General features: G+C 50.5%; 1 protein-coding gene across 3 annotated transcripts in view; it reads left to right on the forward strand.

Moving 5' to 3' along the window:
- RUFY1 (RUN and FYVE domain containing 1) overlaps positions 1–12,174 on the forward strand; it is a 43,569-nt gene extending 31,395 nt beyond the window's left edge. The window contains exons 12-18 of one of the 3 annotated variants that reach the window (XM_033096664.1): positions 1,521–1,618; positions 3,240–3,377; positions 3,933–4,062; positions 6,214–6,308; positions 8,926–8,974; positions 10,502–10,579; positions 11,620–12,173. In XM_033096664.1, the coding sequence (XP_032952555.1) occupies positions 1,521–1,618; positions 3,240–3,377; positions 3,933–4,062; positions 6,214–6,308; positions 8,926–8,974; positions 10,502–10,579; positions 11,620–11,763 (732 nt within the window). In that variant the 3' untranslated portion in view covers positions 11,764–12,173. Of the gene's footprint in view, positions 1–1,520; positions 1,619–3,239; positions 3,378–3,932; positions 4,063–6,213; positions 6,309–8,925; positions 8,975–10,501; positions 10,580–11,619 lie in introns of all 3 variants that reach the window. The other 2 variants (XM_033096665.1, XM_033096666.1) reach the window with 2 other exon arrangements.
- Positions 12,175–13,205: the final 1,031 nt, after the last annotated feature.

The following is a 13,205-nucleotide window of genomic DNA, read 5'->3' on the forward strand; positions in this document are numbered from 1 at the left end:
TTGAGTACATGAAGGTTTTAAAATTTATTTTTCAATTACAGTTGACATTCAATATTGTATTAGTTTAATTGGGTGTGCTGCACAGTGCTTAGACATTTATATAGCTTAACAAGTGATCCCCCCATAAGTCTAGTACCCACCTGGCACCATACATAGTTACTACATTATTGACTATATTCCCTATGCTGTACTTTACATCCCCATGACTATTTTGTAACTACCAATTTAAACTTCTTAATCCCTTCACCTTATTCACCCAGTGCCAACCACCCTCCCCTCTGGCAACCATCATTTTGTTCTCTGTATGTAGGAATCTGTTTCTGTTTTGTTTGGTTTATTTTCTTCCTTAGATTCACATATAAATGAAGTCATATGGTATTTGTCTTTCTCAGTCTGACTTATTTCACTCAGCATAATACCCTCTAGGTCCATCCATGTTCTTCCAAATGGTAAGATTTCATTCTTTCTTGAGGCCAAGTAATATTCCATTGTATATATGCACCACCTCCTCTTCGTCCATTTGTGTATCAGTGGGTACCTAGGTGGCTTCCATATCTCAGGTATTGTAAATAATGCTGCAATGAACATAGGTGTGCATATATCTTTTCAAATTATTGTTTTGGATTTCTTCAGATAAATACCCAGAAGTGGAATTGCTGGGTCATAAGATAGTTCTATTTTTAATTTTTTGAGGCACCTCCATACTGTTTTCCAAAGTGGCTGCACCAATTTACAATCCTACCAACAGTGCACAAGGGGTCCCTTTTCTCCACATCCTCACCAACACTTGTTTATTGATTTACTGATGATAGCCATTCTGACAGGTGTGGGGTGATACCTTATTGTGGTTTTAATTTGCATTTCTCTGATAGTGACGTTGAGCATCTTTTCATATGTCTATTGGCCATCTGTATGTCCTCTTTGGAGAAATGTCTATTCAGATCCTCTGCCCATTTTTTAATCAGTTTATCTTTTTGATGTTAAATCATATGAGTACCTTATATATTTTATACATTAGCCCCTCATCAGAGATATCATTTGCAAATATCTCCTCTCCTTTGTTAGTTTCAAACAAACTAACAAAATAAACAAAAATAAACTCATATCCAGACAATAGAAGGGTGGTTACCAGAGGGGAGGAGAAGTAGGGGGAGAGTGAAGAGGGTAAAGGAGGGTCAAACATACGGTGATGGAAGGAAACTAGACTTCGGGTAAAGAGCATGCTATAACGTGCACAGATGTCGAATTAATATCTTATACACCTGAAAATTATATAATGTTGTTAACCAATGGTATCCCACTAAATTTAATTTTAAAAATAATAAGTTTTTAAAAAGTTAAAAATTACCCACAAGTATTGCTTTAGTTATAGCCATGTGTGCTTCCAGGGCTGTGGAGAAGAGTAGTTGTTCGTGAAACACTCTTGAAAGTGTTATAAAAATACCAGGTAAACAGTCAAACCCTGCTTAACTGGGAGTGAGGGAGACGCAGAGTCTGACCCTCTTGCCTTGCTTTTTCAGGATGCAGAGAGCAGCTTACAGCAGAAGAATGAAGCCATCACATCTTTTGAAGAAAAAATCAATCAAGTTATGTCCAGCATGAAACAGATGGAACAAAGGTAATCACTTCCCCCTGGCAGGTGTTCCCCTGAAGGTGCTGGGCATACTCTGGGCCTGGGGACTTACAGTCTCTCTCAAAAGTGCAGACAGGTTGGGATGGCGGTCCTTAAGGTCTGTGGTCTTGCGCAGCAAGGGGGCTGGATTCCCCACTTACCTCAGCACGTACTCACTTAATCAGCCTTTGGGTTACTGTGTCCCATTGTCCTCTCAGGGGGTCAGAACTCTCCGGTGAGCTCCTCGTCACTGTCACAGTTCAACATCGAGTCAGAGTGGATCAGAATAGTCTTAAAATAGACGCACACAAATATGGGCAACTGATGTTTTACAAAAGTGCAAAGGCAGTTCAATGGGGAAAGAATAGTCTTTTCAGTAAATGATGTTGAACAGTTAGACATCCATAAGCAAAAAAATGAGCCTCACTTCTTTATAAAAAAATTAATTCAAAATGGATCATAAGTCTAAATGTAAAACTTAAAACTATTAGAAGAAAACATAGGAGAAAATCTTTGTGAACTTGGGTTACAAAAAGAGATCTTAGACATGACACAAAAGCATGATTCATGAGAAAAAAACTTGATAAATTAGACTTTATCAAAATGTAAACTTTTGTTCTGTGAAAGACATGGTTAAGAGAGTAAAAAGACAAATTACAGATTGGGAGAAAATTTGCACCTCACATATCTGACAGAGGACTTGTATCCAGAATATATAAAGAACTCTCAGAACTCAACCAACAATTCCATTTAAAAATGGACAAAAGACTTGAACAGACACTTTCCTACAGAGGATGGCACGAAAAGTGCACGAAAAGATGCTCACATCACTAGCCATGAGGAGAGTGCACGTTAAAATTACGCTCGGAGGCTACTGCACACACTAGAGCTGCAAAGTATTTTGCTAATGACAACTCCACCAAATGCTGGCCAGGCTACGGGCTGAGTAGAGCTTAAATATTAGTAGTGGGAGTGCAAAATGGCACAGCCACTTTGGAAGACAGTTACTTAGAATAAAGCTGAACATACTCTTACTGTATGACCCAAGTCCCACTCCTGGCTATTCGCCCAAGAGAAATAAAAACTTACATTCATATGGAAGCCTGTCCACAAATGTTCGTAGCAGCTCTATTCATAATTGCCAAAAACTAGAAGCATCCCAGATGTCTTTCATCGGGGGAATGGATAAACCAACCGGGGCTCTATACACTGAAATACTCCTCAGCTATAGGAAGAATTGCCACACACGAACACTTGGCTTGATCTCAGCCATACTATGCTGAGAGAAAGAAGCCAAAGGTTATACGAAATATAATTCCATTTCTATGACATTCTCAAAATGACAAAGCCATGGTGTCAGAGAGCAGAGCAGTGGTTGCCAGGTCGGGGGGTAGCAAGAGGGAGGCAGCACTAGGGCGTTTTCAGGGATGACGGAACTGTGCTGTATCGTGGTGGCCGTTGTGGCTAAAACTCATGGAACTGTACACACGTACACACACACACACACACACACACACACACACATCAATTTTACCATATATTCATTTAAAAATAAAAGAAGACATGCATACCAGCACAAATATGAGCAATCCATTCCTTAAGTCGTGAGAACTGGGCCTTCCCACAGCTCTGTCCCTCTGTCTAGGGTGCAGCAGGCGGAGCGGGCGAGGCAGGGCGCTGAGGCACGCAGCCACGCGCTGCAGCAGGAGCTGGGCGGCAGGACTGGCGCGTTGCAGCAGCAGCTGTCCCAGCTGCACGGGCAGTGGTAGGTGCCCCAGCGGGTGGGGCGGGGGGTGGGAGGCAGTGTCCTGGTGGCCCACTCCAGGGTTCCCCTGCAAGGCAGAATTGGGGTGAGAGCATGTGTGCCAAGTAAAAGTAAAAAGGTCGATGATGAGAGATGTTGCTTTCACCATCTCAGAAGTGAGAAACCAGCCTCGGGCTCCGTGCTGTCTCCAGGGACCCTCAGCTGAGGCGCACTCTTTGTCCCCCCCGGACCCCCAGCATCCTCCCGTGTCAGCTCGCTCCAGGGTGGAAAAGACAAAATAAGCGCTGTGCTCTCTTCCATGTCAGTGGGGATTGCGGTGTGTTCGCAGGTATCCGAGAGCTCTTCCCCTGCTCTCATGTGTCCCCGGTCTTATGGAAGTACAGGTGGCCCTGGAGGAGAGGGAACCTTGTGGCCATGCTTTGTTGAAGGGTCTGGAGGCTCACATGGCAGTTCAGAGTCCTGTGAATTCCCCATTTCCTGGGTGGTAAACTGGGCTGTGGATTTTCCATGAAAATCTCCCATTGAGACTAACTCACGTTCACTTTGGGACAATAGCTCAAGTCTAGAGAAAGAGCTGAAATCAGAAAAGGAGCAAAGACAAGCTCTGCAGCGAGAATTACAGTGTGAGAAAGACACCTCGTCTCTACTCCGAGCAGAACTACAGCAAGTAGAAGGATTAAAGAAGGTAAGGTGGCCTGTCCTTGGGAGGAAAGGGCTTCTGGCATCTCCAGAACGTCCTGCTGAAGAGCCTGCTAGCACACCCGGGCCCAGCAGCGGCAGCTCGGGGATGGGGGTGCTGTCCCCACATCCCCGGAGCCAGTGAGCAAACCAGAGATTCAGTGATGAGTGCTGTGAAGAGAGTAATTGGGGGATGGTCTGGGAAAACAGTGACAGGCAGAAACTTGAAGGACGAGCAAGGAGTTGCCGGGCAGAGATTTGAGCATCCCTCAGAAAGTGCGAGGCTGTCACGGTGAAGCTGCAGAAGGCAGCATGGCTGCAGTGTGATGGGCTGAGGAAGGAGGTGCCAGAGCTGAGGCCTCGGGTGGGCAGAGCCAATCGGGGTCCTCAGAGCCACGTGAATGAGTTTGGATTTTCTTCTGAGCCCCATACGAGGCTGTCAGAGGGCCATGACCCATGTCATTTGAAAACTGTCACCAGCTGCTTTGTGGAGAATGGGTGGTGAGCTTGCAAGAGAGCAAACTAGCAGTAACCAGTAAACATGGTCAGCAAATGCCAGTCCACACCTTCACCCCAGAGGTGGGTCGGCCACTCTGCCCAGGGCCACGGATCCTGGGTCCCAAGAGCCACCTATTCTGGGCCATCCATAGGAAGCTGACGGGACCAGGGCCCTAACTTCCCGTAGTCTCTCCCTGGAGTCACCTTCCTCCTCTGGGAGCCTCACCTCACCTGTGGCCTGGATCCTGTGGTGAAGCTTCAGAGAGCAGGGAAGTGGGGGTGCCAGCATAGCACTGCCGTCTGGCTGTGGAGTGGGACCTTCTGTGAAACTCAATTAAAAGGAAATTAAAAGGAAAAACTGCAGTTTTTCCCCTACTATAAAATCACCAGACATGTCCCCAGAAGGCCCGAGGGGCCTGGCAATTCTGGTCAGAGCGGGCTGCCGCCTGGGGAGCTGGAGGGTGTCTCTGGCCTCCATGGCTTCTTCTGGTGGGGTTGGTGCCAGGCTTAGGGGACCACCAACCCACAGGCGGCGTTCCCACACGTCACCTCTGCAGGAGGATCCTTGGGGCAGGCAGGACAGCTTCCAGACCTGGATTTTGTTATGAACACAGTAATGGGTACCGCTGCGCAATTTGAATGAGCCTGAAAGTCCCTTTTGATTTCTGTTGGAAAGCGCTTAGAGCCTCTCATGAGAACCCACTAGGCCAGGGGTGGGGATCGCTTCCTGAAGAGCCACTCTGGCTTAGAGAGGGGAGGAGAGGAAACGGAGGGCAGAAGAGGACTTCTAGAAAGTTCTACATTGTCATGGAACATGCCCTCTTTATTCCACTTCAAAATACTTTGGTCTAAATTTTGAATTCCACACCCTCTCCTACACACACAGAAAGAAATAAAATGATGTGCCTAATGTCACCAGTAAGCCTCAGGGTACCATGAGCCTGTGTGAACAGGCTCGGGCAGAAGGCCCAGGGATGGCTGGGAGGGAGGGATGCCCACTGCTGCCCATGGTCTGCCCTGGACCCCACTTTCCTGGGTCTTCGTCTTTGCCCTCGTCAGCCTGTGTCCACCAGGTGCACTGGCCCCAGATTACATGCCTTACCAACACTGTCTCCTCATGGTTCTCACGCACCATGTGCACGGCTCCTACATGGGGTCTCAGGGCCTCCAGAAGGTCTTGCCGTGCTCTGGCCACGATGAGAACCCAGATCTTGGCCTAAATATGCCTTGGTCATTCAGTCTCAGGAAATTTGACCAGCCCTTTTCAAAAAGAGTTGAGCCTTCGCTGATGCAAGTTTCATTTCTGTATAAGGTTCATTGTGTATTTTTTGAGGTTTTTGTTTTGTTTTGTTTTTAAATAGAAACTCAGATAGGCAAAGCCTTGTTTGCCCTGTGAGGGCGACTTGAATGTGCCTGATGGACATAGCTGCTTCCTGTCCCACGTCACTGCCCCGCTGCAGGGCTGCCTCACCTGCCAGTTGCCTGATCTAGAGAAGTTAGCTAATGAAAAGTCACCCGTGACATCACCCTAATGAGGTTAACACAAGAAAACTGCCTTTCGCTCTTGAAAAACATTCTGACCTGCTTGTTGCTGTGATTACTAAACCTTATAAAAAAGGACTTTCAATTCTGTGTCAGGCATCTGGTTTGTTCATTTTAGGAGCTGCAGGAACTCCAGGATGAGAAAGCAGAGTTACAGAAGGTTTGTGATGAGCAGGAGCAAGCCCTCCAAGAAATGGGACTGCATCTCAGCCAGTAAGAACCTGCTCCCCTCACCAGCGCCAGCATCAGGGCCACTGGGCCTCTCTCCCCACGGCCACACCAGCCTGCCCACCACGTGACTCGAGCCCCAAACCTATGTCCTGTTGTCAGGAGGGGAGAGCCAGTCAGGGAGGCCTGTTCAAGGGTAATCCCCTCCCCGGGAAGTCAAGCCTCGGGGACACTGCAGCTTTAATTGATTTGTTAAGGATATCCTTTTCTAGTGACTGGGACCCTCACTTTCACTAACTCAGCATCTCGGTCCCAGGGGTCCTCAGACAGGTGCTGAGAGCGTTGCTTGTTCAGCCTGCAGTCAGACCCGGGCAGCTCTGTGGGTTGGGAACTGCGCCTGCCGCCATACGCCTGCCTTTGTCAGGACTGACCCTCATCCGCCAGCCTGTCTGTCGCCTGGCAGAGCACACCCTGGCAGTTCTGTCTCCCTTTTGACTTGACAGCTCTCCTTGGTGTTCCTGTCCTGCCAGGACAGTCTGATGGGTGACACTGCCGATTGTGGAACTTGTCCCTTTGTGTAGTCACTGCATTTCCAAACCCAATGGGCAGTTCTGTCCCCTTATGAGTCAGGATTCTTGGTTGCATCTGACAGAAATCCACCTCAAACTGGCGTAAGCAAAAAAAGAAAAAGGCCATCAAGAATCATTCTCTACCTCCCACCTCTGTTATCCTGCCCGTTGCTTGCCTGACAGATGGGGGCAGAATGGTGCCCAGCAAAGCCGTCTCAGAGACAAACGGAGGTTCCTCTTGTTGCATCGTTCCCGCAGAGACCCCAGGTTGACTCACTGCTCCCACATGAATCCTGACACAACACGGTGACCAGAGAGACAGGGGTTCTCATGAGCAGCACAGCCCGGGCTCAGGCCCAGCACTGAATACACTGACCTGTAAGGGCCAGAGATGGGACTAACGTGAGAATAAACTAGAAACACTCAAGTGGGACACAGATATGCACCACCTTTGGATTTTCCTGTCTGGAAAGTTGGCAAGTCTGCATAAAGCAGTGCTGTAGGCTGGTCCACAAGAGTATTAAGAAGAAAGGAAATGCATGGCCCTTTTGGGGATGAGGTGGAAATCCTGCCCCACTCACCGTGTCTTTCTAGACCAGCTCAGGGCTACTGACCCCTCCCTTCCATTCTGAGGCCGGCCTGCTGCCTTCTCCTGTCCCTCCCTGAGGGGCTCCTGGAGAGTGGGCACAGCCAAGTATCCACCTCGTCTTGGAGCACAGGCAGCTCTGAGGGCGTCTGTGAGCCTAACAAGCACCAGGAGTGGAGGCTGGTACACAGCTGGCTCCTTGGGTTTGCGTCATGTTCAGAGGTAGAGAGGGACATCTCAGGCATGGTCTGCTGTGGCCCGATACGCGTCCCCCTTCTCAGTAGCTAGCACCATTTTCTCTCCTGCCTGTTCTCTTCACATTGGACAGCCGGCAAGCAGAGTCACAGAGCACCCTCCTCTCGTGGGGGCCTCAGAAATGTGGGTGGGCCCTCATTGGGAAAAGGAACACCTGCTCTTGGTAGCCCCCAACTGCTACCATCTGACCGGCTACAGAATGCCCCTCAGCCCGGCTCCCCTCAGCCAGGCTGCGCGACGTAAGCAGGGTTGCCCAGAGCGCTGCCTCTGTGCTGTCTCCCCTCTTCCTTCTCGTAAGCCCTCACCAGGTGATGGAGAAGGCAAAGCCTGTCCTCAGAGCCCCACCCAGTACAGACACAGCTGCCCAGCTGTTGCAGGAACCTCTGGGTTCTTTCTAAGTTGTATTTCCCAGGGAAGCTCTCATGCGCCCACGGTGCCCTCTTGACCTGGCTGGCTGTCCATCCTGGGCAGCCTCTGTCCTCTTTCCACAGCAGGTACGAGGAGGGAAGCCGTGCCCGTGGTCATTCCTGAGGGCCATGGGGTCTCCCAAGTCCCTGATGCTCTGTTTCCTGAGCCCTCCCCAGAAGACTAGCCTGTGTCAGAGCCCTGACACTGACCCTTAGGCCGTCCAGTAGTAGCTTAGGCTAACCTCAGCTTCTAAGAAAGGGCTCAGGTCATTCCCCTTCCCTCCCAAGTTACAAATACACTATTTTTGTTTTATCTGGTTTAATTCTGCCAGTTTAGACCGTGTTCAGTCCGTCTTTTATGCAGACAACTAATGAATTGTTCTTATTAACAAGAATGGAGCAAAAACAAATGACCATGCCCTCTGAGCCTGAATGTTCTAGATGGAACAGGCAGCAGTAAAGGACCAGGGAGAGCCCGAGCCTGATAAAGGAGTACCGCAACCCCACACACACACCAGGCACATGTCACATGCAAGTGGTTCCCCAGAGAAGCCAGAAACCTGGGCTTCTGAGATAATTCTCAATTTTTAAATGACTGAAATAATTTCAAAGTCATTTTCAACCCTTGCAGGCTAAAGTCTGTTTTGGGCCAGATTCAGTCCACAGACGCAGCCTCAGACTGCAGCGTACGTGAGCCAATGGATGAGGTGACTAGGGTTAGAAAAACATGGATAGAAAGCATTTTAGAACATCTCAGCTTGCTCGCAAAGCCCACTGCTGTGAGTTCTTTGTTCGAGTTTAAGAGCCTCTCTCACTGCTGTGAATGGTCTCTCCTTTTTTTTAAGGTCAAAGCTGAAGATGGAAGACATCAAAGAAGTCAATAAGGCACTGAAGGTACTGAATTATCTGTCATAGCATAAGAACCGCTCCTGCTGGTTGTCCCGCTAACACACTGTATGCGCCTGGGTTTTCTCCCAGCAGTGGGGAAGTGTGTGCTTGTGGTGGTTCTTGTCACTTTCAGATAAAATGCTGCTTAGAGCCATGTCACTTGATGCCAACAAGTGACAGGCCCCAGCTGGAACCTAGGTCTTCTGTCCTGTTCCTCTGCCATCAGCTGTAATGACAGTAGGCCTAGATCACAGGTGCCCTAATGAAGGAAGCAAAGGTGGCAGAAAGGTCTGCAGATATTTTTTAATATTGTGAGAACTTTTCCTCCAAGTGAGGGGCCAGAGGTTACCCTGCCCCACGGCAGTGCCTGTGCCCTTTCTGGGGGACGTGGGAGCCCTGAGCGGGGCAAGTGTGTGGACCTTTTGGGGAGGACAGAATGACTCACATCACTTGAGAGCAGGCGCTAGAGGACCGGGTGACTCAATGCAGGTGCCAGGCTGGCCTCCTGGGGTGGGGACAGTGGGGAAGGAGGGGCAGATGCCCCAAGCTGCCCCCTCCCAGGGTCATTCAGAGAACGGGTGTCCCACCTATGGCGGGAGTTCCAGCCCTTGGGCCTCAGCTCTGCGGTGGCAGCTGTTCGGCAGGCACTTCCCCAGGCGCCCTCCAGAGAACCCTGGAACAGAGACCTAATAACTGGGCAACTCACCCCCAAGTGCATGTAGGTCAGAGGCAGCAAAGGGTGATGGCACCTACCCTGTTGCCCCCAAAATTAATATAAGACCTGGTGTTATACTATATTATATATAAAGACCCGGTCTTATAGTAAAATAAGACCGGCTCTTATGTTAATTTTCGCTCCAAAAGATGCTTTAGAGCTGATTGTCCAGCTAGGTCTTATTTTCAGGGAAACACGGTACAGGCACCTGGACTTGGGAGTTACTGTCCATTTATTTTACCCTCCCTGACGGAGTGAAAGCTCCTTCGAAGTAACTGCTGAGCTGATGGTCTGTGTCCCCAGACCTGCCCAGTACTCACAGTGCCAGGGGGACAGAAGTCACAACACGGGACTCTAGAGCCTCTTTCAAAGCCCCAGTTGCCTCCTCTACAGAATGGAGACCCTTGGTGCGCGTGGCAGGGACTTCCCAGCTCCGTGGCACGTGGCCTTGTCTTGGCGAGGACGACTGTAGCAGACTGTCATAGTCCAGCCGAGAGGGTTGGCCCTCCACCCTCCCGCCAGGGCAGGAGCCACTTGGAGGGTACCAGCCAGGGTTGGAGTTGTGAGCACCAGGTCCTGCCTGTTCCAGAGGGGTGGGTGAGTGTCAGGCTGACGGGAGGCTGGGAGGCCAGAGCGGGGGCAGGCCCCGTCTGCAGCGCAGCGTTCCAGCTGTGGTCAGGTGGAGGCAGTCCTGTGAGGCCACCATCAGCTGCAGAAAAGGTGGTCCCTCAGAAGGAACCCAGGTGCTATTAGGAAGGGACAGTGGATACTAGGCTACATGTCCATCGGGAGCCAAGCCGTCACCGTTTTCTTTCTAGGGCCACACTTGGCTGAAAGACGATGAAGCGACGCGCTGTAAGCACTGTGAGAAGGAGTTCTCCATTTCCCGAAGAAAGGTATGTGGCTGGCCTCCGCACTCGCCCAGGGCCAGCTCGGGACTCCCCTTCCTCTGGCTCTGGGAAAGGCCCTCTCTAGTCTGATGGCCGACTCAGACGGCTTCCCACCCTGCCCCCTTTTCTGGGGGCCCTGCTCAGTCAGTCACAGGCCCTCTCCCCACCAGTCCTTTAAATGATTGGCAGATTTCTTTGGGAGTTGAGGTTGCTTGTGTGCAGAACTGATCTAGGGGAACATATCATTGAGAAGTCTTTGTAAACAGGACCAAAATCCGCCTAACTTAGTCAAAAACAGGACCTACGGGCAGCAGGTCTCAGGACAGGCATCCAAGTGGCACCAAACGCTCACACGCCATTTGGGCAGGGCACTTGCTCCCCATGAATCTGCCTCTGCCTATATCACCTGCCTTCAGATTCCAAGAACAGAAAGTGCTGGACCCAGCCTTTGGTCCAGGATTGACAGGGCCGTGACTGACCAGGTGGGCAGGACAGGTTAGGGTACAGACCCTAAGCAACATAGGGAGTCTACCAAAGGGGGAAATGCCTGCCACACTGGCACCACCACCCCACCCCACTACCTTGCGGATGCACATTCTCACTGAAGAGGAAGTGAAACCTCTCCCAAATTTCAGTCAGAACTAGAAGCAGCCGTCCTGAGGCTGCCTTGTTCACAGGCCTGGCTGTGCCCACAGCTGGATGGTGTGGGCAGGTTGGCAGAAGGGACATAGAGCCCGGAGCAGAGGCCACACAGGCATGTGCCATGCACTGTGCCCAAGGTTTGTGGCAGTTGTTTACCAAGCAAGACTCCCCTCGGGAGCAGCCTGCGGAGCAGTGGTCACAGAATGACACGGGCTCTTTTCTTCAAGCCCAGTAACCTTCCTCCTGCAAGTGCCCACTCCACCAACACGCCGTGGATTTTACAGGAACATAAATGCAAACACCAAGGTTTAGAACCCCTTCCAAACTGGTACCTGCCTCTGGGGAGGGTTGTGCAGCCCCGGGGGAGATTGGTGTCCTGTGACTGCCGCTTTTCTGTCCCTTAGCACCACTGCCGAAATTGTGGCCACATCTTCTGCAACACGTGCTCCAGCAACGAGCTGGCCCTGCCCTCCTACCCCAAGCCCGTGCGTGTGTGCGACAGCTGCCACACCCTGCTCTTACAGGGCTGCTCCTCCACTGGCTCCTAGGGCCTGGGGACAGCTCGGGCTCTCCAAGCTCACGGGGAGCCAAGGAAAGGATGATCATCGAACACAGCAGGCCAAGGCTTCGGCCTTCCCTTTCAGAGCGGTATGGAATGAACTCGGGATTGAAACTTCTCTTGGCTAAGCTGCGTCACTGGTTACGGGTCATGGTTTTGCTACTGTCATTTTCACTTTTCAAAGGATTCACCTCCTTGGCAGCAGCTGCACTAGTGCAATGAGTCATCAGCTCCTCGCCCACTGCCCAGTGTGCCTTCCCTGCTTCAGAGGCGAAATGTGCCATTCCACACCCTCGTGAACAGCTATCACTGACCCCGCAATAAAATCATTTATTTTTAACTCTGGTGCAGAAATGGAGGAGTTTGTGTTGACTTCAGAGGTGGAGGGTGCCTCAGAGCAACCCCCAACCCCTATTTCCAGGACAGAAAGACCTTCAGTAGCTGTCTGAAGTGACAGCCAAGGAATCTGCTGGGTACTGGGGTACAGGCTATGTTCTGCCCAGGTGAGCCCAGGACAATTCCAGCCATTAAGCCTATTAACGGGCACAAAGGAAGTGACCTTAAGCCTGTCACCCACCCCTACTGGGGAGTTGACACAGATGGTGGCAGATGGAGAACACCTATGAGGAAGCTCCTGCGGGATCTGAATTTCAGCAGCTAGGATGGGTGTTACCTGTGGGTTGTGAAAACTGGCCCAGCCTTCCTCCTCTGTAGCTCCTTCCCCAGACAGAACCAAAACTAATGTTGTCCAGGTCAGGCCTCCAAAGCCACGTTTCTTCCAAGCTGTGGGTTTCAGGCTGGGAGCAAGTCCCCTCGCTTAACCTGAGCTCTTCAGATCTCATCAGGGCCCATGTAGCCTGCTTCACTACCCAAACTGGTCTGGCGTCAGGTATCTGTCCCTTGTCTTCAGTGAATCCAGTTTGGACTCCAGCCTGCTGAGCCTTAGGCAGTCACTTCACTTCGGAGCCTTAGCTCATCTGCACATACAAAAGGAAGCAGGGCAGTACCTCCCTACTTAGGACTGTGACAGCTCAGGCAGTCTGATGTCCCCACCACTGTGCCACAAATAAATGTTCAACAAGCATTATTCACAAAGAACCCCTGTGCCAGTTGCCAGTAAGCTAAATGTAAGAATTTTTCTACTGACATCAAACATGCACCTGAGCTTTGGAACCCTCTGCCCTGGCAGCCTCCCCGACCTGGGCAATGAGGGAGATGGTCTAAGGCAGTGCTTCTCGAGCTTCAGTGTACAGGTTCATTACCTGGGCAGAGGGTCCTGTCATTCTTAACCTCCCGGGTGAAGATGCTGGTCCACAGGATACAAGGTTCCCAAGAACCAGAGTGGTTCTAGGTTCATTTTTGAAAAGCCAAATGGTTCTGAATTAGCTTACTAGCCTTCCTAGTTCTAGTCCCCTATTCCTCCATGTTTTT

This window comes from Rhinolophus ferrumequinum, chromosome 24 (assembly GCF_004115265.2).
Source record: "Rhinolophus ferrumequinum isolate MPI-CBG mRhiFer1 chromosome 24, mRhiFer1_v1.p, whole genome shotgun sequence".
Taxonomy (NCBI): Eukaryota; Metazoa; Chordata; class Mammalia; order Chiroptera; family Rhinolophidae; genus Rhinolophus; species Rhinolophus ferrumequinum.